Source organism: Labrus bergylta, chromosome 16 (genome assembly GCF_963930695.1).
Source record: "Labrus bergylta chromosome 16, fLabBer1.1, whole genome shotgun sequence".
Classification (NCBI taxonomy): domain Eukaryota; kingdom Metazoa; phylum Chordata; class Actinopteri; order Labriformes; family Labridae; genus Labrus; species Labrus bergylta.
The window spans coordinates 1,297,703-1,321,338 of NC_089210.1; the positions used below are offsets into that span (position 1 = coordinate 1,297,703).

The window sequence follows — 23,636 nt, forward strand, 5'->3', positions numbered from 1 at the left end:
AGCTGCAGAAAACAATCTTTGTCAGGGAAACGGTTGCAGTTTGTAGTTTTGTCCAGCAGAGGGCGGTCAAAATGGTTCTGTTACCGATAGTGGTATCGATATTTGCTTTCGATAAAACCCAAAATGTGGTGTCAGGTATCTCTGAGGATGCCAGTCGATGCACCAATCAGATACCATCATTTTATTTTATTTTTTTATTTTTGCATTATTGATAAAGGATGCTAAAGAGAGACAGGAAGTGCCTGAGGAGAGAGAGTGAGGTCGAGTTGCCACGACGATGACTACAGCCTCAGTACATGGGACATGTAAAAATAACTGTGAGGCTGTCTGATGCTCCTCGGATTCCTTCATTTTGATTTATTAACCCAGCAGGTTATCAGGTTAAATATCATGTGATGATATGAAAACACCTGAGTTGCCATGTTGCCGGTAAAACAGGTGAAAAAAATGCAGAGACTTCTGCAGCCGACAAAGAGTTCTGATGTGAAATATTCTAAAAGTTTCATTAAAGTCAGATGTGCACAGAAAGTGTCTGTTTTCACTGCAGCTCGAACATTCAATAAAGTTCAGTTTTTTTTATTTAACCAGGTAAATAACCTGTTGAGATCAGGATCTCTTTCAGAAGCTGACCTGGCCAAGAGGGCAGCAGCACACGTCATAAAAAGGCATTACATGATAAAGAGACAGTTTACAAACAATAAGTTAGGAGAGAACAATGATTTACAATGTGCAAAACTGATTTACAGATATAGTGCAGAATGTTTCACTCTAAAGGCCTCGTGTCCACCGAGCGGAGCGCTCAGGAAAAAAGATGCTGCTGCAAACGCTCTACTTTTTGAAAATAACTTAAAAAGACGCTCAGAAAAAAACACCAGGTGGACTCGGGGTCTTATTCTGGTATTTGTGTCTGTGTTTAAAAAACCCTGATATGAGTTCTCCCTGCTCAGTGAGCTCTCAGTGTGTCTCTGTATCTTCAGGTAGCAGAGCTCTTCTTTTCTCCTCTCAGGTTTAATTAAAATCTAAATACTGAATTTTTCATTCTCATTACTGCTCATAAGTTCTCCATCAGAACTCAGCTGCTGTGCGTCAGTCTGCAGGTGAAGTGCCGCCTCTCTTAATGGACTCTCTCTCTGCGCCACCTGAGCCTTTTGAGCAATCATGGCTGCAGCGAGCAAACAGAAGCAGCAGGAGGATTATGGGTAGAAGACGGACACAGAGACACGAGGCTGGTTCAGCAGCTCAGACGACAGAGACGTGATGTTGACACAAGACGTGTGCACAAGGTGAGGCCAAACTAAACGTCACCACACCCAGGCTGCTTATCTCATGAAGAGTCTCTCATTCCACTTCTGTTTTGGGCACAAGATGATACATTTGCAACTAAAATCTTCACCACATTGCTGAGCTCAGAAAAATGCAGGAAGCAAAATTAAGACGGCAAACTCGAGTCTCAAATTGAATCTCAGTGTTCGTCTTGATGAGTTTCATTAGGGGCCAAATTATCTGCACGTCTCTTCCTGTCTGAAACAAAACAGCCGAGTTAAAAACACAAAATCCAGTCTATCCTGTGTAAATGTGTCTCTGAGTCATGACTGTCTACAATGAGGGAGAAGGCTCGAGTCCCGCTGGCTGTGTTGTTGTCAGAGCCGTGTTTACATGGACGGGACGGCCGGCTCCTCCCCTTGTGTATAAAAGCTGTTTTAGTCAAGAACTAGAGAGAAGAAGAAGAACATACAGGGAGATAGGGACAGATAGCCTAGCGGTTGGCTACATGCTCATGTTCTCTCTCTTCTCTCGACATTTCCTGTCCCTCTTCAGCTGTCCGTTCCAATTTCAGGATCTTTATTCTTTTCCACCATTGTTAAAAATGTAATCTTTTCCCATGTAGTCTCACTAAACTGTCTCTCTGGGTGTCATAGCGCTGCTCTGCCAGCAGGTGGCGCCTGCGCAGAGAGAGCTGCTCCTCCTCTCTTAGAGTCTGTTCAGCATCTTCTATCTGCTCTCCTCACTCGGTGCAGCCCGCTGCGTGGACTCAGTCGATGCATCCTAGTTCAGAAGTGTTTGTTTGACATTTTCAGAGCTGAGTTTGGATTTAAATCATGGAAGCAGAGAGAAAATCCTCTCAGCTGTGCTGCTCCTCTGAGAGAACACAGGTGCACGGAGAGATGGAGACATCAGGTGAGTCTGAAGGTGTTTGGTGGTTACATTGAACTGAACGCTTGAATGTTACTGGCTGCATGAATTAGTGACATTAGAGGTTGTGTCTCATTTGCAAAAAGAGATCTGAAGCTTCTGCAGACCCCCACAGTGAGCAGCTTTAATAACAATCAGACATGAAGTGAAACCTCAGTCTTAGTTTCTGCAGAAAAATGTGTTAAAATGTTTTTTTAATCAGACTTTAAACATCTTAAGATTTCTCATTTACAAAAATACATAACAGAGAAAGTGGGAAATATCTATTAAATGTTTAGTCCCAAAGTGATTTTTATTGTCTGGTGCAAGATCTTAAACACCTTGACAACTTGACAATTATTCCCTTTTGAAAAAGGTTTCATTATAAAAGTGTTGAAAATGTTTTCAGGGTTTTTGTCCCTCATAAGCAGCATGTCCTCATGTCTTTAAAAATAGACAAATAACATGTTTTAAATGATTGTCATAATAGTTCCCTTTCTGCCTAATTAACTAACCTGTTAATTAAGTAATCACTTCAGCTGTAGTTTTGATGATTTACTCTTTCTAGAAAGTCTTTATATCTCCACCGAACATGCAAGAATTCAAACTTGTTTCGGGAAATAATCAAACTGGTTTTCCCCCCATATATTGAGCAACACATAGTCACAGTTTCTTCTTATAAAAATCCTTAGACACTCTTAGGAAATTAAAGTAAACTTTGAGTGTTTAAAAAAATATATATTTTGTTGAATGTTAGAGAAGTTTGTGGCGTTCCTCAGGGCTCAATCCTCGGTCCTCCATTGTTTGTTTCCATTGAGCGTGTTTTATTTATGTTTGCAACATTTTTTAACAAGAATTGCACAGAAAACATTTTATAGCTTTTTCTTTTATAGCACATATTCAACAACATAACCCACATAATGTCACTTGGCTGTTGAATTTGGATTTGTTCTGTCAGAATAATAAAAAAAAAAAAAAAAAACGTTGTTGCCAGTAGGGTCATGATACCAGAATTTGAAACTTTGATTTGAAACGAGTTAAAAACAGCTGTTGCAGCGTTCCAGTTGGTTTGTCGAATTCATTAGAAAGTTTAATGTCGGGTCTGAATTGCTGTCCTTCATTAAATTTAAGATCTCATTGATTGGGTATAAAACCTGAGTCCCTTCCTGGTGCATCACCTCACAGTGAGACACCTCTCACCTTTAAATGGTTCCCCTCAGCCTTAGCTGTTGGTCAGATACATGAAGTCGGCTCGTTTGTTGTGCGGCTGATTCAGAGAGGATGATCCTAAAGTCTTTTCACACAAGGTCAGGTAATTAAAAGACGATCTGAGCTTGGCTAGGTGACTCATCGCTCACAGTGAGGAGTGGGAGGCTGCATGGTGGGGGGAGGGGGAGGGGGCTGTACAGCTGTTCAGTGAAGCTTGAAGACTTTGTCTTTGGATTAACACGCGGTCTGTAGTTCAGAGAGGAACCTTTGACCAGTTGACTTTTAGACACTGTGTTCATCACACCTGACAATTCAAAGTGCTTAGAAATGTGTCTCGTGCGTGTTTCAGCGGAGGACGTCGTTTCGATGGCCGACTCCACGATCACCATCGAAGACATCGAGGGAGAGCTGGGCAAAATCGTACGGATACGAGACATCCTGGTACGGAGAGAGTCAGAGCTCAGATACATGTAAGATCTACTTCTTATTTAACTTAAAGGATGAGTCAGTGGAAATGTTTGCTGCTCTGAGACACTTTAAAGGCTTCATGTGATTTTTTGATCCAGCAGATGTCGCCCTTGAGCTCCAGCATGAAACCAAAACAACTGGCGCTGCATTGTTGTGTTAGCATGCTAATGCTAGCGATCTTTATTATGCTGGTATCTTCACACTGCATGTAAATTTACCTGAAATGAGCGTGATCTAGAAACACAGTTAAGCAGTGAGTACAGTATGTTATTCTTCTTTTCTCTAGTCCCTCAATTAAACAACTTTTATACACGAGGGGAGGAGTCAGCCGGCCGTCCGGGCGATGTAAACAAAGTGAAGATAGGACTCTGAAAACTCTGAAAACATCACAGACAGTGGGACTCGGGTGTTACACCCATTGTAGACAGTCATGACTCACAGAGTTATTTTCAGAGGAGATACTTGATTTATATATTTAAGACTTTAACAAACCATCAGGAAGAACGATGATGAACTGTGACCGTCAGCGCAGAGAATAAAACAGCGTGGTTATTTCAGGTCTCTGCAGACTGCACACACACACACACACACACACACACACACACAGTCTTCTTTTCATCCTTTCTTTTAATCATTTCTCTCTTTCTCTGCGGAGACCGTCCTCGTTACTCACACACGAGGACGGAGGTGAAGGAGCGAGGGCGTAAAACAACATAATGTGGCTGCACAAGAAAAGAGAGAGAAACTTTAGAGCGAGACTTTTTCCTCTTATTCACCAACATAATAGAACACACACACACACACACACACACACACACACACACACACACACTGACACACTGAAACTCACATTGACACTCACCGACACATACACACTGACACACACACACACACACACACACACACACACACACACACTGACACACACACACGCTGATGTTTTGAGAATAATCAGAGTCAGACGGTGAGTTCTGACACTTTCAGGTGTGATTCATAAACAAATAATACATTTTTATTTCAGATGAGAAACTCACCGACCTCGCTCTCGCTCTCGCTCTCGTCAGGAGTCTAAAAACATTTTCTCTCTGATATTTGTTTGCAACATGACAGAGGAAACGACCATTCTGTGACGACCAGCGTTTATAAATGACCTCGCTCAACCTGACGGGAGCTGATGTCGTTTGTTTTCCTCTCAGGATGGACGACATCCAGCTCTGCAAGGAAATCACCAGACTGAAGACGGAGCTGCAGAAACAAATCTCCATTCCAGGTTAATGAAAAAACACACATTAAAGAAACTTCATTAAACCTGCAGATGTGAAAATCAGAACAGGAAACAGCTGTTTGTGTCTGAGCAGACGGAGAGAAGTCGAGGGAGGACAGGGAGCGAGAGGACGAGCTGCTGCAGCAGATCAACAAGCTGGTGGAGACCAGAGACTTCCTGGTGGACGACGTGGAGTTTGAACGTCTGAGGTGACAGAAACACTCGGCATGATGAAGAGTTACTGATCCTGATGAAAACTGATCCACATGAAGCCCTCTTTTGTTTTCTGTGCATCCTCTCTCCTCAGGGAAAGAGAGGAGGACAGAGAAATGGCCGCCTTCTTAGACTCCAAGTTCCCAAAGACGTTACCTGGAAAAGGTGAGTTTACCCAGGAAGCTGCAGCATGAGGAAGCAAACAAAACCAGATGATCCCACTGGAAACCCCCCCCCCCCCCCCCCCCAAAACAAATCCAGCTATCAGTCTCAACCTATCACCTGCTGTCTTTGTGCTTCTCTTGGCCAATCAGCTGTTAGCATTAGCTCATACTCAGCGTCCGTAAATTAAAAAAACAGATTTCCCAAAATGTAAAATCTGACTTCATGTCCTCCATGTTTTCTTCTGTTTCAGGCGCCGTCAGAGATCAAATTGTGGCGTCCAAATCTCAGCAGACATCGGCGCCGTTGATCACAAAAACTGGACTGACAGTGATGAGAGACTGCTGTGGACTCACCTGCTCCGTCATGTGACACTGTGTGTGTGTGTGTGTGTGTGTGTGTGTGTGTGTGTGTGTGTGTGTGTGTGTGTGTGTGTGTGTGTGTGTGTGTGTGTGTGTGTGTGTGTGTGTGTGTGTGTGTGTGTGTGTGTGTGTGTGTGTGTGTGTGTGTGTGTGTGTGTTACATGTCCTGCAGGGCGGCGCTGACGGGTCGCTCCAAGTTCAAATATTTCATGTCTGATAAAAGTGTTTCGATCTCATCGTGGTTAATTCTCCGTTTATAATGTACGATATCAAATGTCCCGATCTGCCCAGAGAGAAACATCAAACATGTTCGATGTTTGGGATTTAAAATCTTGAAAGGGTCTGGTGGAAGTCGTGCATGACTACAATAACCGTGAGAGGCGAGGGAGGACAGTAAATCACAACTTGATGGCTGTGGCTCAGTGGTAGAGTGGATGTCTCTCAACTTGAAGGTCCAGGGTTCAATCCCTGACGATTCTTCACCTCTTCCCGTTGTACAAAATGTTTTGATTTGACAGTTTGACTCACATTGGAGGGGGCGGGGCTTATAACCTATACCACAGCCAGTCAGGTAGTGGGAGCTCCAAATGTTTTGGCTTCACTTTTGGGAAGCTGTCGTGTCGTCCTTCTTTCTGTACAGTCTTTGAAACACACAACAGGAGTGATACCTGACATCACTGCCATGACAACGGGGTGACACGGGGGCCGTGTGTGTGTGGTGTTATTGTCACTGCAGTTAGAAGAAATATCAGATCAGAGCCTGCCTTCACCACACACACACACACACACACACACACACACACACACACACACACACACACACACACACACACACACACACACACACACATTGCAACTCCAGGTGAGTCATACAGCCGACTTAAAGATGGCGTTAATTAAAAACACCTGACAGAGCTTCGAGTGTGAAGAATTCTGAGCTTTAGCAGAAATCATGAAGCCGAACACGAGCTTTCATTTAGTGTGTGAGTGTGTGTGTGTGTGTGTGTGTGTGTGTGTGTGTGTGTGTGTGTGTGTGTGTGTGTGTGTGTGTGTGTGTGTGTGTGTGTGTGTGTGTGTGTGTGTGTGTGTGTGTGTGTGTGTGTGAGATGATGAAGGCTGTCACAGCTGGTTATTTACAGAGCTGTGCAGAAACCCTCTCCTCTGTATCTAATCTGCCGGCTGTGAGCACCAATCAGGAGGCTTCACGCTGTGAACAGAGACGAGTTGAAGCCAAATGGTTCTAATTGGTCGCTGCTTAAAAAAGCTGCTCGTTCTTGTTTCACAGCGTTGGATGAGACGTGTAACAGAACGGTGATATCACGCTCTGCCAATTAGAGACTTCATGTTTCTTTCCTTTTTGCAGCCTTGACTTCTCAGACTCAGAGTTACATGAGAGACCTGCTGGGGTTTCCTCCTGGATATTAAATCCACTCTGTCCAAACAGGGAGAGGACAAATCCAGAGTTTAGCTAAATAAAATAGAAGAAAAGTAAAAAAAAAAAAGGAAAGAAGGAGAAGAGGAGAGAGAAATAGAGGAGGAAATCTGCAGATAGAGTCCCCACAGATGCTAAAATAATCCCTTTAAAAGATCTAAAACTATTCTTAATATTATTTTACAGTAAATTTTGAGCTGCTGGATGCACGATAACCACAACAACAAAAACACTGAATGAGGGTTGTTTAAAAAAAAAACAGAAATCAGCTGAAACAACCAGGAGGTTAAGAATCAGGCAGAAAGCAAACAGCGCCTCCTTGTGGCAGGAAACCAAACAACACCAAAATCAGTTTGGTGCAAGAAAATCGAATAATTCATCTTCAGGTTTTATTTTTCTTTAATAAATAATTTAAGGGTTTAACATGAGAACAGTGTGTCGTTATGAAACACTCTCATTACTAACAGTACCTGTAATATTAATTTAAATTCGGTGAATTCAGTTTTCATAATAACAAAAGGCTGTCCTCGTGCAGTGATTCGATCTGCACGCTCCCAGAATGCACCAGTAATGATTTTATTTCTCTGATTAATCGATGTGAATTGGATCAGAGAGCACTTCGCTGTGAGCGCAGAGACTCGGCTTGCCTGTGTGTGGAGCGCTTTCATTCATCACCTCCACAGAGTGATCACTGCAGGGCTGCTTCCCCTTTAACGCATGACGCAGCTCAACTGGTGCCCCACTTTGCGTGAGCAGCGGCAGTGTGCGGGACTCTGCGGGATCTGTTGTTGCGTTGGGCTCGGTGCGGGGACCGTCGGTGCTTCTGTGGAGCCTCAGCTGCCCCCCTCGACATGGACTTCTTACTGGGGAATCCGTTCAGCACGCCGGTGGGACAGCGCATCGGTGAGCTGGGAAAACACCGGGATTAGGATTTGTGAAAGGCAAAACGCTTCAGTCACCTTTACAGCGGAGTCATCACGCAGCCGACACTCTGAAATCTCGCGAGTTTTTCTCTTCATTCTTATTTTAAAATGATTATCAGGGCACGAGATTTATATTACCTTTTGTTTTTGCATTCATGTGAAAAATCCGGGTTAAATGTAAGATTGACAGAGGAGCTACAGGGTTGTGGTTTTGAGTGACAGGTCCGCCAAGCAATGATCCTGCAGAGGCGGGACTTCTCCGCCGTGATGTGCAATCTGATTGGTTGTCTCAGTGTCTGTTTATCCTGCTATTAGCTGGGAGGGACGATCAGTGACCGACATCCTCCTGACCTAAATTACATTCACATTCTTGATTTAGACATAATGACTGCTCATGTGTTATCACCCTCTGATGGGAATTAAAGGAGAGTTATTAAAACGAGTTATTAAACTGTGCATTCAAATCCAAATAGGCTGCTCATCTCTTTCCATATCTGATTAAATGTATTTACGCCTGTTGATTAATTTAAAAAAAATGGAAATTCAGAATATCTAGCGTCAATCTGTAGCTGTCACACATTAAAATGATTCAGAATAAAAAGAGCTGTCATTATTTTATCAGGATGAGAAATACTTTATTCAGTTTATACATGAATAGAGACTGTAAGGTGCTGTATCATCAGGTTCATAAAACCTCCTAAGTAGTGTTTACATTGTTTATGTCTCCACAGAGAGTGCGACCGGCTCCAGCCTGCCGTCAGATGACTGGGCCCTCAACATGGAAATCTGTGACTTGATCAACAGCGCAGAGGAAGGGTGTGTGTGTGTGTGTGTGTGTTATCCGTCTGCATCAAGCACAAACGCGTCCTCTGGAGGTTTCACGCTTTCTGACTGTTGAAAATGTTTTGTTGATTTCAGGCCCAGAGACGCCATCAGAGCCTTAAAGAAAAGGATTGTGGGAAACAAGAACTTCAAGGAGGTCATGCTGGCGCTCACTGTGAGTGTTTCTCTCCCATTGCTCTCATTCATCCACGGCGAGGCTCGTCGGGGATCCCAGATCACTTCAATATGTTACCATGGCAACCGAAATCAAAGTCCTATAGGCACCTTACATTGGGAACGTTGTTGTTTTCAGTGGTCAGACACAGCTCATTTACATATTTAAAGGTACAGACACAGAAACAGCCTGTTCTGAGCAGGGCTGAAATAGAAGGGTTTATAGACATGATCAAATACAGGATCAGAGTGGATTTAGAACAAGAAACTTCACACACATGTTTTGAGGAGCTCTGAGACTTATTTACACTGAAGAAGAAGAGGAGAATATGTCACCTTTAAATGATTAGTTATAAAATACCAACTGCAAATAGCGTACTTTAGGCTGAGCAGGTTGACCTGTGATGTAATGTTTAGTTCATGAAATACATTTTATATCTTCTTGTCGGTCCTTATTTTTGTTATTCTTTGAATATAAAGTGAAGCCTTCTGTGGATTCTCTTGATGATTGTAGGTTCTCGAGACCTGTGTGAAAAACTGCGGCTACAGGTTTCACATCCTGGTGACCACACGGGATTTTGTAGAAGGAGTTCTGGTGCGGTCGATCATCCCGAGAAACAACCCTCCTTTAGTCCTCCACGACCGAGTGCTCAGCATCATACAGGTGAGAAATGCTGCTGTACATGTTTGACGACATTGTGGCTGCACGGAGACATAAATCAGGGTGTTGCTTTATTTATTTCAGTCTTATTGTTGTCACGTTGTTGAACTGCAGGCTGTGAATAATCTCTGGTTTTCTCTGGTTAAGGCGTGGGCCGATGCATTCCGCAGCTCACCTGACCTGACGGGTGTGGTGTCCGTGTATGAAGACCTGCGGAGGAAAGGACTGGAGTTCCCCATGACAGAACTGGACGGTTACACACCGGTCCAAGCCCAAAAGCCAGTAAGTTAGTAAGAACAGGCGGTTACAAAGTGTTCAACATCTTGTTTGAACAGGATTGCCTGAGGACCTCTGGTGATTTGGAATTAAACCCAATGTCAGTGTTTGATGCGGTGCAGTCACACCCTATGAGTCATATATTGAGCTGTGGGAGTGTCACCCACCTGGGGGAGGGGCTACTGCCCTTTGTGATGTCATGAAGGGAAAATCCAAACGGCCTGTTTGAGCACACATTTTCTGAAAAGTGGAGCAGGCAGAAGACGGAGAGGATGGACTTTTCTCATCATTGGGGGGTTTGTAGACTAGAGACACATGTTAGAGTTAGAGGAACATGGAGAAGAGTGTCGTAAATAATATGTGACCTCTAAAACGTCCTCCGCAATTGTGACAAATGATCAGAGGTCCCCAGGTAATACAAATAGCTTAGTCACATGAAAGTCAAAACATGTTCGCTGGTCAAGATTCTTAGATTCTTAAAATTAATTGAAATGGGAAATTAAAATGATTAATAGCAGTGGTGTCTTAAAAAAGCAGCTTCAAGCATGGCTGGTGTTTCTCCGCTGGTGTTTGGGTTCTTCTTTTCATCTTTCTCTTTGGGGTCATTTCTGCATCTTTGCGCTCCAGACTGTGTCTGCAAACGGGCCTGTTGTAACTACTCTACCTGCTGGGCTCCTGTCCTCCAAACCTCCAATCATCTCACCAGCAACTTCTGAGCTCAAACTGGCCTTAGAGGGATCCCATGCCTTCACTCCCAGCCAGGTGAAATGTGACGTTTTAGTCCTTAAACTGCAAGTTATTCCTGTTTCTATGTGGCCTACAACGGTTCAATAAGCATTCGAAATAGTTATAAAAAGTGTTAAACTACTAGTCAACTAAAAATGATTGTAGAATATGAATAGGTGAATCAAAAGTTATGGATTAACACTTAACAAAGTTTGCTAAAAGAATAAGCGTTGAATGTAAATGTAAACGTAAAATGTAAAACGATCAAGCTAAAAATTATGTAGTAGAACAAGTTAGCTAAAAGATGCTAATGAAGTAACAATAAGAAGTTAACTTAATGTAGGCTAATGGATAAACAGCAGTTAGCTAAAATAAGCTAATTGGATAAACAGTAGGAGTAGTTAGCCTAACAAGCTAATAGCTAAACAACAGTAAGCTAATGAATAAACGGTAGAACTAGTTAGCATAAAGAAGCTAATTGATTAACAGTAGGAAATATTAGAAGCTAATTATTAAACGGTTAGAAGTGGTTAGCCACAACAAGCTAATGGATAAGTAGTAGTTTAATAAGCTTAGGATTGACAGTAAACAATGGTTAGCTTAAAGAAGCTAATGGATTAACAGTAGTTAAGTAGGCTAATAAGTAAAGAGTAGAGTTAGTTAAACATTAAGCTCAGGACTAGTTAGTAAAAGTAGTTAGCTTTAAAAAGCTGATGGATAAAAATGAAGAAGTAGTCTTCATGTGGGATAAATTACGGTTTCATAACTTCTTCTATTTGAAGCTTTTAAATCGATGTTTGATTCTGAAGTGAATCTGTGTTTACTCAGACTTCATTTTTGACGTTCCAGGTTAAAACCCTGAAAGCAGAGCTGGGAGTGGTTCGAACCAACCTGACCATGATGTCAGACATGATGAGTCAGCTGGATCCGGTTACAGTAAAACAAGCAGACATGGAGCTGCTGGAGGTACAAACAAAAAACAGACTCAGGTTTTTGAAAATGTGACATTATCCACCCATGAAAGTCCTCCCCAATCGTTCATATGTAGTGTCAGTGTGTTGCCCTTAACTGATCTCGTATTGTATACATTCTGTGCTGCATCTGGCCCCTCATCTCCCCCACCCACACATTCTTTGTCCGGTTGTGTCATTAGCAGTTATACGCAGTTTGTAAGGAAATGCAGGAGAGGATAGTGAAGATCGTCCCCAGACTCAGCGAGGAGAAGCTGATTGAAGAGCTGCTGGCGACTAACGATGAGATGAACACCACCTTTACCCGCTACCAAAGGTCCATTATCATTATTATACTATCTTATTAAAAATTCAAATATGTCCACTTGGTCTGTCAGTGTTAATGCATTCGTTAAGATGTGATTAAAGGTCTAATAGGTAAGATCTGTTGTGACTGAAATCATACCCGACCTAAAAAGCCTCTGCATGTTTCTAATAAGCTCCACGAGCAGAAACGTGCTCAAACTAGGATCAATATTGGAGATGCTTTTGAAAAATGGAGAGAGGTTAGAACACAGAAAGGTTTACAGACCCATGCAGAGCTGGATAAACACTGAAGCTTCAGAGTCCACCACATGGTGACCTGAGTGAGCATCCACTCTAGAGAGGAGGGGACGCTTTTTGTATTGTCCTTTTTTAGGTGTACAAAAAAAATACAAAATGAAAGCATACGTCTAATCTCGTTCTAATGTTAACAGGTTTGAGAAAAGAATAACAAACGGTCAAGACACAGCACAGAAGGTAAAGAACATGGCTACAACTTTTGACTTAGTTTTTTATTCTTCTTTAAAGCTTCTCATGCATAATAATAAATCATGTTTTTTTTAATGATTGTTGTTTTCTCTCAGAGCCACAACTACGTCAACCTGTTAGATGAGGATTTGACAGGCGAGTCCGGTGTTGCATCGATGTCCAACAACAGCTCGCTCAGCCACTCGAAATCGGACAGTTTGTCCAGTCAGATGGCGAGACTTTGTAAGTGTTCTAGTCTTTGTCACTATCGTTAATGTACAGTGTATGCATGCCTCTACACGTGTTTTCCTTTTCTTGCAGGTACAAGTGAATCCGATGACACTTTATCTCAGAAGATGAACATACCAACCCAACAACGACTAAGGTACAAAAAGTCTTGGAACCATAGCAAGAGCTTTAAGACATGTTATTGGTTTCTAAAGAGGTTCCAATAGAGCTCAACAGAGACTGCCCTCTTCTTCAGCGGCTCTGGTTCCAGAAGTAGATTTCCTTATTCAAATCCTCCATTTCAGAAAATCCGATTTCCATATTTTTATTCCTGGAGCCGAGTCAACCAGCCATCTGAACTCTCACGACTATAAAACATTTAATTGGGCTCCAAAGAAAACATTGGACAAAAAGAAAAAAGGCAAAAGTACAAGACTGTGTACATCATTTATTTCGGCTGGAAAGGAACTACGCATCCCACAATCCATTGCGATTCCAACGAGACCCGACAAACGATAGTTCAGCATACACACACCTTCTTTCTACATTTATCTACATGTATTGTAGTTTGAGTTGAACATCAGTGGTAGCAGCCGACAGCCGAGGTTTGCAACGGGGGTCAACATTTCCAAGGTAACAGCGGGCTCCACCAATCAGAGACATCGCTGTACTACTCTAGAATTGTGGGTAGTGGAGTTAATTTCCCCAAGATCGCAGACAACCCATTTTAAAAATGAGGTTGATATCATACTACAGGAGCATAGACTGATTATCCACTTTAATGAAACCAGTAGAGTCACATTATTTGACTTATTTTAGAACATTTTGTTGATAAGAGCATCAACATTCACCTGTAGGGATACATCAGATTTAAAAGGGTTCTACTGAAATAAAAGAAAAGTTGTTCTGCATTTTTTTAATGTATCACAATATTACAAAAACAGTCCGAGAGCTCTTTGGTAGAGGTCCTTAATAATTGTTTTGGAGTTTAACTCAAACGTATTCCTCCTAAATTCCCTTAAGAATTGCCAAGATTTCACAGTTTGTCAACAGATTTTTTTCACTTACATGGCAGCTAACCAAAGTTCAAATCTGGTGTTTCAGCGAGCAGAGTGAAGCGGCAGTGGACGGCCTGGCTCAGGCTCAGAACATCAGACTACAAAACCCTGGAAAGGTATGCCTTGGATTCTGGCTGAATATGATTTAACTGATTTATCTTTTGGCTTCTTGTTGTCTATAAAGTGAATGTGGAACAGTACAAAAGTTAAGTGTAGAAATGGCTTCTTTAGTAAAATAAGTTTCTGTGTTGTTGCATCAAAAACCCGGATCGATTTGAGTCGTTGCACTTACACCGACCAAGTCAAAGATTCTGAGGTTTTTTGTATATCAGATAATCTCAATGAAAAGATGGCTGCTGGTATATATGGATAGATAGTTGGGAGGATGAATGAATGAATGGACCGTTGGATGAAGAAATGGTTAGATAGAGGGAAAGTTGGAAGGATGGATCGATTGCTGGATGGGTAGATGTTGAATGGATGGAGGGATTTTTGGATTGCTAGTTTGGAGGATGGATTGATGGAAGATGAATGGATGGATAGTTGGGTGGATGGATGGGTAATTGAATTGATGGATGAAAGAGTGGTAAGTCAGTTGGATGGAGTGATAGTTGGATGAATGGATAGTTGGATTGTTATTTAGATGGATGAATGGTTAGTCAGCTTACTGCAGATGGATGGATGCAGCACGATATCAAAGTCAAATTCTAGCACATGCAAAGGTAAAAAAATAAAATTTCCAATAACACTGGGAGATAGAAGTATAATTAATTTTAAAATATAAACGTACTTTTAAAGAAGGTAGATTGAGGTGTAGCTGCACTTATTGCTTGTATTTGCTCGATGTTGGAGCTTAGTTATGGGAGCTGATTGACAAAGGGAAAGAGTTTTTACTGAACATATGTTTCTGCCATGAATAAATACAGACTTGTAAACTTCTAAAATGTCTTTGGTTGAGGGTATGTTTATCTTTCTTTGTCTCAGTAACTGTTTTTCCTCCTTATTCAAATCTCTGTCTGTGCATGAAGGATGGCAGCCCAGCCTCCACCTGCAGCTCCTCACCAAAGTTAGATTGGATGATTAAAAGGGGAATGGTGGGTGTGTGTGTCCTGAATCTGGTTTGACATGATTTCACCTCTCCACTCCTTGTGTCTCTTGGTTTTGTCATGAAGATGCAGATGCAGATTTAAAACGTCCTATGGCGTGGGTCTCTTTTGTTTGGGTCATCATTTTTGGGTTTGATGTTTGAGGACATTGTGCTTTGCATGCTTTTAAACATTTTGAAGACAACTGGATGTTTCTCAGTTCTTGCCTGTCTCCATTCTGAGCATGACAATGTTTGGGTTGCACCGTCCTGATATACCTCATAGTTGTCATACCGGTCTTGCCTTGCTTCCCGACATGTAGCTCTTTTTTTGGTTTTCTTTTGTCTTAGTGGTTTGGTAGCTTTCTTCCATCTTCATAAAAGTGATCTATCTCTATATTTCCTGACACTGATTATCCTGATGCTCTGCTTCCTTTCTCAGATTCCTATCAACCAGTCCAACGTTATGGATGATATTGAGCAATGGCTCGAGCTGGACGATGAGGTAAATGATTGGATTACTAAAACAAGAAAACGATCTAAATGTGTAACTTAACCATTTAGTTACTCCGCTCTTTTTCTGTTCACGTTTTGATTCACTGGATAATTCAAACTTTAAAAATAAGCTCGCACATCAGCCCGACGTTGGTGTCACCTAAAGCAAGTTGGGGGGCCGCATGTGTCCCGCAGGCCGCCAGTTGATGGTCACTGTTCTAAGTCATCCATTGGCTGTAACTCTGTCAGTTGTTTTGTCTGTCTATTATTTTGCCAACCATCTGATAGCAAGAAATTTGGTTCCATAAATTCATGTTTCCATCAAGATACTTGGTGATTATTTAAGGTGTAGTGTAGCGCCATCATGAGGTCAAACTCTGAATTGATCTGGTACTTTAGCTACACCCTTCTTAGCTGATGTGTTTGCACATGTCTGCATGCCCGTCTATTATTCATTAACACGTGTCACATTTATCAGACTAAACTATGAAATGTTTTTATAATCCTCACAGAGAGGAACGGCCTTTTAATAAAAGTGCTTTTTATCTGCAAAAAGTGTTTGTACATGAATTTAAAACATGTTCTGCTATTTTCTGTTTCTGACACAGTTTGACGACTTTGAAGATTCAGACGGTGTGACCAGTGAAGGTGAGAGTCTTTAAAATCACACCAGTTTTCTAAAATTACCAAGCCTGCCTTTAAATGAGTTTGTACGGTATTATCTTTGTTTCTTTTAGTTAAACTTGTGTATTTTGTGTGAAGTGTGTGAGATAGTTTTGATGAAGAGCCAAAGCTCAGGAGCTTAATGTGAGAGGACGAGCGTTAAGTCAGCTTCAGTTGATGTTATCTTCACATTTTACAATACTTATTTATTTACATACTTATTTGATCACATGTCGTCTCATCTAATCCAGCGTTTCTCCTCCTGCAGAGTTCGACAAGTTCTTGGCAGGAAGAGCCAAAGCAGCTGAACGCCTGCCGTCGCTGAGCGCCGCCTCGCAGGAAAACGACCACTCCGAGTCTTAAACTGCACTTTTAACCCGCCACACTAACAGCACTCATGAAGCGCCGGCTGAGACGTGGAGATTCCTTTTAAAGAAATGGTTCGATGGCACATTTGATGTGGGGGATGTAACCCACGTCTGAGGGAGGTTGTCATAGTTACTGCTATTTACCCGGTGGGGGGGGGGGGGGGGGGGGCGTTTTTTAAACTGATAAATAATGTTCCTCGCTCAAGGCGAGCGGTGTTTTTAGCTTACATTGTTATAAGGGTTTGTCTATGTGTTGAATGCAAACATTTGCACATTTTCTAAGGTTACATTCCTGCTGTTGAAGGATATTGTTACTTATTTTGTTAAATAGATGATGTATAATAAAGCTGTAATATAAATAATGTCAAATATGTGAATGGAAGAAAAACCCCTGTGGACGTAGCACACACTGTAAAGTTGTATGTAAGAGGAGATCATTACGTAATGGAATAGTTTGATGTAAAAGAAAACTGGATGTTTTTTTTCTGACTCCATCCTCCTCCTCTGGTGTCTTACTTAAAGTTTATCAGGAAGGTCGTCACAGACGGCTGTCGTAGATTAAACTGAAGCGTTTACCCGTACATTTGTCTTTTTGTTATTCTAAGCTGAGCGTTAAGATTTCTTAAAGTTATCAAATAAATGGCTTTGCAGGTACTCTACGGCTTGTCTGTTTATTTCTCATCTTCACTGACTGACTGTTTGAATTCTGCCTGTAACTCTGATTTTCCCATCATGTATAATTATACAGCTTTTACTTAACAAAACAGAGGTTATCAAAATGCATCACAGAAACGGCAAATTATTTTACAAATCTAAAAAGCATTTTTTGATGTAAAAAGTGTACATTCATCAGTACATCTGGGTGCATGTCCTCTTCGGGCTTCCGTAGTTTACCCAATCAATTGACAAATACAAAGTTGTGAAGCTCTTAGAGGGTAAAAAGGGTCAGAGAGTTTGTGTGTAGTTTGGTTAAAATGTCATATTTAAACACAAAACGTGTTCCTGTATTATTTCGCGAAGTCTCTTCAAACTAAAGAAAAGTTTAAAGCCGTTGATAGTGAAGTTTATTTAAGGCAACATGTTGCTGCTCCGTCTGAACCAGGGGGTAAATACAGTCCTGGATCCTGATTGGACAAAAAAAGCCAACTGGCAAACTCTCTTTAATCTGATTGGTCCGTCACACACACACACGCCTACACATGTTACATGACGTAGCCCCGCCCCGTCTCTAGTCTTTTTACGTTGAGAGAGGTCGTCCACGTTTGACAGCGTTACGGTTAAACGGTTTAACGGTCATGTCTCTCGGTAAAGCTGCCCGGAGTTTGGTGAAACCGCTCCGGGGCGTCCTCCGGTCCTCGGCCCCGGCTCTGAACCGGAGCTACGCCGCCGTCGCTGAAGCCAGAGCGGTGCTGGAGAGCGAGCTGGACGGGATCCGAGCGGCGGGGACGTGGAAAGCGGAGCGGATCATCACGTCGAAGCAGGGACCGCAGATCACCGTGGACGGCAGTCAGAGCGGTGAGTTCACGGTAACTTCACGGTAACTTCACGGTAACAGCCGTTATCTAATACTGTAACTATAATGTCAGCTGGCGGTCCGTGAACGCACCACGCACTATAACCAATACATAAAATAAAGTTGAAGTCGCTTTGTTTGTTTGTTTGTTTGTTTGTTTGTTTGTCTGTCTGTCTGTCTGTCTGTTTGTCTGTCTGTCTGTCTGTTTGTCTGTTTGTCTGTCTGTCTGTCTGTCTGTCTGTCTGTTTGTCTGTCTGTCTGTCTGTTTGTCTGTTTGTCTGTCTGTCTGTCTGTCTGTCTGTTTGTCTGTTTGTCTGTCTGTCTGTCTGTTTGTCTGTCTGTCTGTTTGTCTGTCTGTCTGTCTGTTTGTCTGTCTGTCTGTCTGTCTGTCTGTTTGTCTGTCTGTCTGTCTGTCTGTCTGTCTGTCTGTTTGTTTGTCTGTTTGTCTGTCTGTCTGTCTGTTTGTCTGTCTGTCTGTCTGTCTGTCTGTTTGTCTGTTTGTCTGTCTGTCTGTCTGTCTGTCTGTCTGTTTGTTTGTCTGTTTGTCTGTCTGTCTGTCTGTTTGTCTGTCTGTCTGTCTGTCTGTCTGTTTGTTTGTCTGTTTGTTTGTTTGTTTGTTTGTCTGTTGTCGCTCTGACACTCTGATTTCTTGTTCTGACTAAACTACAGTTTACTCTCATGAAAGGTTACTGGAGGACACGAGCTGGGAGGATTGTATTTCAATTTAAAACATTTTTTTTTTAACCTTTTTTGTGTCTTTCAACATAGTTTATTGTCTTATTTACTTCCTGTAAACAGCTCACGGTCATGGCAGGGGGAAAGCAGCACACACTTGGACTAAATCTTCCTTTTTCCATTTTCCCATCTGCCCAGCTGTCTCAAGAGTCAGCCTCTAGTTAAACACTTTAATGATCACCTCACTTACTTACATAACACCTTTAATTTAATGTTTGCACTGCCTGTTATTTAATGTCTGTTTTTTGATAATTTTGCACTATTTTCTTTTTAAACATTGCTGTACATATATAAACAACACAACTTCAGAAGGTCAACACTTTTTTTATTTTTTATATTCAGGTCTAATTACAGATTTATTTCCTCAACTGTTTTTAGCTTCTTGTTTAAATCTCACATATATTTTTATCCCTGGCCGGGTTATGAACATTTGTTGTATAAATCAATTTTTAATTGCACAGTTTAAGTTTGATTCATCTAGAGGTATTCTTTAAATCTTTTTTTCAGGTTAATATATATGTATGGGGGGGGGGGGGGTTGTGGATAATTTGTAACAAATGTTTCATGTGATGTACGTCTTTGTAACCTGCTACTGTCTATCTATCTATCTATGTGTTGCTTTAACTGCATTAACATCAATTCTATAACTTCATTTATTGATTTATTTTCATTTGAATGACCTTCCTGCTCTATTTTGCTGGTTTTAGAAATCTCTATTTTTTTACTCACAACCATGAAAATCTTCAGGATGTCAGAGTCTGTTTCCCCTGAGACCTTCAGGATGTTTCCCAAACTTACAGAGACGTGGAAGAGATCTGCAATGTTATGTCCAGAGTTTCTATAAAGAACAAATCCTGATTTGGTAATAACATTATTAGTTTATAATAAATAAAAAAGTGTATTTCAAAGCAAAGAAAAATGATTCATATAGACACCTCTGTTATTTGGTGGTGCCAGCAGCAGCAGCTGTTTGCCGTCCTGCAGAGAGTCTGTGTTGTGTTTACTCTGCAGGATGAACGGCCCTTTGACTTCAGGACGTGACCTCTCATGTGTGAAAGTGACTTTGTTTTTATTCGCTGAATGGCGACGCTATAATCCCAGGCATTGTCACTTTTTGTTCTACATGTTGTTTTAATTTTTAGCAGACAAAAAGATGTATCAGAAAGAGAGTGTGATGTGACACACTCAAACACTTGCTGTTTTCTGATCTCTCTCTCTCTCTCTCTCTCTCTCTCTCTCTCTCTCTCTCTCTCTCAGGGATATTAAATTTCTGTGCTAACAACTACCTCGGACTGTCGAGTCATCCGGACGTGGTGCAGGCGGGGATCGATGCTCTGAAAGCGTACGGCGCTGGACTGAGCTCTGTCAGATTCATCTGTGGCACACAGGTTAGATCGTTTATAATAAATTAAATCTGATAATAATAATCAGAACATTAACACCCTGATGGCCACATAAGCACGTCTGTTTCTCTGCTGTCACTCTGTGGTTTTAGGATCTACACAAGAATCTGGAGCAGAAGTTAGCTCAGTTTCATGAGAGAGAGGACTGCATCCTCTATGCGAGCTGTTTTGATGCCAACGCCGGACTGTTCGAGGTACGTCAAAGCAAACTGAACCAAAAGAAAATGTTGCATCTTCGACCCTGAATCACACCGAGTCCACCGAACTCTGTATGTGACAGCGACCTACAACTTATATTTTTGTTGCCATGGTATACAAACGGCTATCGATGCGGTTTGATTTTCACTAGAATGGTATCAAAGTTTAAAAATCTGGTGACCATAAATTGAGTCTTACATTCCTCTTGAATCAGGTGTTACTGGGCCCGGACGACGCCGTTTTGTCTGACGAGCTGAACCACGCCTCCATCATCGATGGGATCCGTCTGTGCCGAGCGAAGAGGCTGCGCTACAAACACATGGACCTCGGAGACCTGGAGAAGAAACTCAAAGAGTCTCAGGTGTGTGTGAGAGAGAGGGCCACTTTCAAATGTCTTCTTTTTTTTTTTTTTGCAGCCTCGACAGTTTGGCATTAAATTAAGTCGTGAAGAGTTTGTCTCCTCACTTAAAACAGTCAGAAGAACGTTGTGGTTTCAAAGCGCTCTGCTTGATGAGCCTGGGAAGTAAAGCTGATCAAAATCTCCTAGCTGCAGTTTCAGCCTTAGAGAGAGGAAGAGGAGCTCAGAGTAGACCTGCTTCACATCCAAAGGAGCAAGGAGTCAAGGATGATCGAGCATCTGATTAGGATCCTCCTGGACGCCTCCCTTTGGAGAGACCCCAGAGTAGATCCAGAGTTTGGAGGGATCATATATCCCGTCTGACCTGGGAACGCCTCAGAATCCACCAGGAGGATCTGGAAAATGTTGCTGGGGTGAGGTTAGTCCGAGTTCACCTGCTCCCACTGCGACCCGACCTCAGATAAGGTGAAGAAAATGGATGGATGGATTCAGTTTCAGTCGGTAAAACATCGATTGTGATCGCCCAAAAAATGAGAGTATCGTTTTTTTCCCTGTGATGAATCTGCCGTTCTTGTCATTGTGAACGCTTATTGATCAGACGTTTTAACCATCATGATGAATGCTCTCCACTTCATCTGAGGCGCTCCGTGTTTAATGAAGAGAATCAGAAGAGGTCATCTCGTGCATCAAAAAGTCATTTCCCCCCCGAGGTGACGGGGTCAGAATTGATTGGACGATCATGTGACTCTTGTTTTTTTTTGTCTCCTCAGTCGTCTCGTATGCGCCTCGTCGTGACTGATGGCGTCTTCTCGATGGACGGAGACGTGGCTCCTCTAACGGGAATCTGTGACCTGGCTGAACAGTACGGAGCCATGGTGTTTATAGACGAGTGCCACGCCACCGGCTTCCTGGGACCCCGGGGCAGGTGGGTGGGACTGTTATGAAGCTGAAGACACAAAAATAGCACTTTATTAATATGATTTTCCTTTTTATTGTTGTTGACCACTAGATGTCGCCAAAGTACAACCACTTTTTCAACAACCTTAAGGTCTCTCTGTTACCATGACGATGAGATAGACTGATGAAGCTGCTTCCTGTTTCTTATTTCAGAGGGACAGACGAGCTCCTGGGAGTGATGGACCGAGTTCACATCGTTAACTCCACCCTGGGAAAAGCTCTGGGAGGAGCCGCTGGTACGTCTCCATCTCATCTGACTCTCACACAGAAGCTCCTGAAAGTGTCTGTAAATTTTAAGAAGAGGGGTTGCAGCTTTATACTTTAGATTCAGACTTGTGAGAGTGATACTTTGAATGAAGTGTTTTGTTTTGTTTTAATGAATGCTTTGTGAAAGAGGGGCAGATATTAAAAGATTAGTCTTCTTTCTGCTCCTTTTCATTCAAAATTTGAGATTTTATGTTTGTTTGTTTTCTTAACTTTATTGTTTGTTTGAATGAAATAAAACAAATAAATGCTGATCAACTCTTTTAACTCCATGCCAGAAAATAAACACACAAATTCCCCAACGTTAACTTTAAGTCTAACACAGGCTCGTATGATATTAAAACATGAGACGTTTCTGATTCAGCTCAAATCTGTTTTCTTAAAGTTACACTTTTGTCTTGTAGGCGGTTACACAGTCGGCCCGAAGCCGCTCATCGACCTGCTGAGGCAGCGCTCGAGACCGTACCTGTTCTCTAACTCCCTCCCCCCTCCCGTGGTGGGCTGTGCCACCCAAGCCGTGGACCTGCTGCTCGCCTCCAACGCCATCGCACAGAGCATGACGGCCAAAACCATGAGGTCAGCGACTCTTTTTGTTCATTTGTAAAAACTATACATAATCATGACATCACGTCAGCAGGGTCCATCGTTTTTATTCTCACATCGTCCGCTGCTTTATTTTCCTCTCACAGAAGAAACCGCCTGATGTGATTGGCCTGTTTTCCTTCTGTATGTTTGAAGGTGTTTTTTTAATTTCCTGTTTGTCTCTCAGGTTCAGAAACAAGATGACGCAGGCCGGTTTCACCATCTCAGGCTCAGCTCACCCGATCTGTCCCGTGATGCTCGGTGACGCCCGGCTCGCCTCTCTGATGGCCGATGACATGTTGAAGCTCGGTGAGATCTTTTCAGCTCCTCTGCCGAGACGGAGCGGAGTCAGACTGTGAATGTTTGATGTGTGTGAATCATCTCGACCACAGCAGGAAATATATAACCTATAACGCCTCTTCTCCCTCCTCAGGCGTGTACGTGATCGGATTCTCCTTCCCAGTCGTCCCAAAGGGCAAAGCCAGAATCCGCGTTCAGATTTCCGCCGCCCACACAGACGAAGACATCGACCACTGCGTCGACGCTTTCATCCAGACGGGCAGAAAACACGGAGTCGTCTCCTGAGAGAGAGAGAGGACGATGAGTTCTTCTGCTTTCAGTATGAAATACTGAACCCTGGTGAACGCTCGCTCGTGCACGCCTGTTGCCTGAAACTCGACGCCGTGAACGCTTCTGATGGAAACATCAGCTAAACTTTGTAGGTCAAATTATGTCATGTTAATTTAGTGTGCTGCTTAGCTGAATAAAACACGTTTGTTAACAAGTGTTGATGTTTGTATTTGAAGAAAAAAGGGACGTTTATATTTGAGATGAAGGATAACATTTCAGATTTTCTGCTCATTTATTTGTTCAGCAGATTTCAGCGTCATGCTTTGGGGGAAATTCTGATTAAAGTTAAGGCAAGCATCTTCCTGTATCGTCCTCTATCCCATTTTTCAAACCCTGCACAGTTTTGGTCGACTGCTGTTCATGAGTCGGGTTTTGCCCCGAGGTTTCTGCCTCTTAAAGGAAGTTTTTTCTTGATACTGCAACTTTGCTAAATGTTTCCATCCTTTCCGTCTTTTGCCTCCTCTGCTTAAGTCCGTGGTCACCCCAGTTAAAAA

The 23,636-nt window shown here is 42.3% G+C and overlaps 3 protein-coding genes and 1 pseudogene across 7 annotated transcripts; all 4 read left to right on the plus strand.

Moving 5' to 3' along the window:
* LOC136183035 (phosphoinositide 3-kinase regulatory subunit 5-like) overlaps nucleotides 1-1,016 on the plus strand; it is a 9,176-nt pseudogene extending 8,160 nt beyond the window's left edge.
* A 436-nt stretch (nucleotides 1,017-1,452) lies between these two features.
* On the plus strand, nucleotides 1,453-6,957 carry zgc:171844 (uncharacterized protein LOC100151763 homolog). Its single transcript, XM_020658923.3, has 6 exons — nucleotides 1,453-2,178; nucleotides 3,731-3,851; nucleotides 5,046-5,119; nucleotides 5,208-5,322; nucleotides 5,421-5,491; nucleotides 5,742-6,957. The coding sequence occupies exons 1-6, from the start codon at nucleotides 2,100-2,102 to the stop codon at nucleotides 5,858-5,860; spliced, it is 579 nt and encodes a 192-aa protein (XP_020514579.2). The 5' UTR covers nucleotides 1,453-2,099; the 3' UTR covers nucleotides 5,861-6,957.
* A 135-nt stretch (nucleotides 6,958-7,092) lies between these two features.
* tom1 (target of myb1 membrane trafficking protein) lies at nucleotides 7,093-17,156 on the plus strand. Of its 5 annotated transcripts, none has more exons than XM_020626137.3 (16): nucleotides 7,093-8,185; nucleotides 8,937-9,021; nucleotides 9,124-9,202; nucleotides 9,716-9,865; nucleotides 10,010-10,144; nucleotides 10,766-10,900; nucleotides 11,714-11,830; nucleotides 12,018-12,151; nucleotides 12,573-12,615; nucleotides 12,723-12,849; nucleotides 12,928-12,991; nucleotides 13,939-14,008; nucleotides 14,921-14,986; nucleotides 15,419-15,481; nucleotides 16,080-16,119; nucleotides 16,403-17,156. In XM_020626137.3, the coding sequence occupies exons 1-16, from the start codon at nucleotides 8,134-8,136 to the stop codon at nucleotides 16,495-16,497; spliced, it is 1,455 nt and encodes a 484-aa protein (XP_020481793.2). In that variant the 5' UTR covers nucleotides 7,093-8,133; the 3' UTR covers nucleotides 16,498-17,156. The 5 variants fall into 5 exon arrangements, with proteins under 5 accessions (XP_020481793.2, XP_020481794.2, XP_020514577.2 ...); XM_020626138.3 differs by having other exon boundaries at nucleotides 12,021-12,151; XM_020658921.3 differs by lacking the exon at nucleotides 14,921-14,986.
* Nucleotides 17,157-17,727: 571 nt separating this feature from the next.
* gcat (glycine C-acetyltransferase) lies at nucleotides 17,728-23,298 on the plus strand. Its single transcript, XM_020658917.3, has 9 exons — nucleotides 17,728-18,017; nucleotides 20,008-20,138; nucleotides 20,246-20,347; nucleotides 20,566-20,712; nucleotides 21,480-21,634; nucleotides 21,820-21,902; nucleotides 22,335-22,506; nucleotides 22,700-22,821; nucleotides 22,946-23,298. Exons 1-9 carry the CDS (start codon nucleotides 17,798-17,800, stop codon nucleotides 23,095-23,097), a joined length of 1,284 nt encoding a protein of 427 aa, XP_020514573.1. The 5' UTR covers nucleotides 17,728-17,797; the 3' UTR covers nucleotides 23,098-23,298.
* Nucleotides 23,299-23,636: the final 338 nt, after the last annotated feature.

Excerpts from the sequence above, each read along its gene's own strand:
- zgc:171844 (XM_020658923.3), top strand. The coding sequence starts at position 2,100 with ATGGAAGCAGAGAGAAAATCCTCTCAGCTGTGCTGCTCCTCTGAGAGA. Across the intron at positions 2,179-3,730 it reads CGGAGAGATGGAGACATCAG|CGGAGGACGTCGTTTCGATG; the intron begins GTGAGTCTGAAG and ends TGCGTGTTTCAG. Across the intron at positions 3,852-5,045 it reads GAGTCAGAGCTCAGATACAT|GATGGACGACATCCAGCTCT; the intron begins GTAAGATCTACT and ends TTTTCCTCTCAG.
- gcat (XM_020658917.3), top strand. The coding sequence starts at position 17,798 with ATGTCTCTCGGTAAAGCTGCCCGGAGTTTGGTGAAACCGCTCCGGGGC. Across the intron at positions 18,018-20,007 it reads CGTGGACGGCAGTCAGAGCG|GGATATTAAATTTCTGTGCT; the intron begins GTGAGTTCACGG and ends TCTCTCTCTCAG. Across the intron at positions 21,903-22,334 it reads AGCTCTGGGAGGAGCCGCTG|GCGGTTACACAGTCGGCCCG; the intron begins GTACGTCTCCAT and ends TTTGTCTTGTAG.
- tom1 (XM_020626137.3), top strand. The coding sequence starts at position 8,134 with ATGGACTTCTTACTGGGGAATCCGTTCAGCACGCCGGTGGGACAGCGC. Across the intron at positions 12,152-12,572 it reads ACCTTTACCCGCTACCAAAG|GTTTGAGAAAAGAATAACAA; the intron begins GTCCATTATCAT and ends TAATGTTAACAG. Across the intron at positions 12,850-12,927 it reads CAGTCAGATGGCGAGACTTT|GTACAAGTGAATCCGATGAC; the intron begins GTAAGTGTTCTA and ends CTTTTCTTGCAG.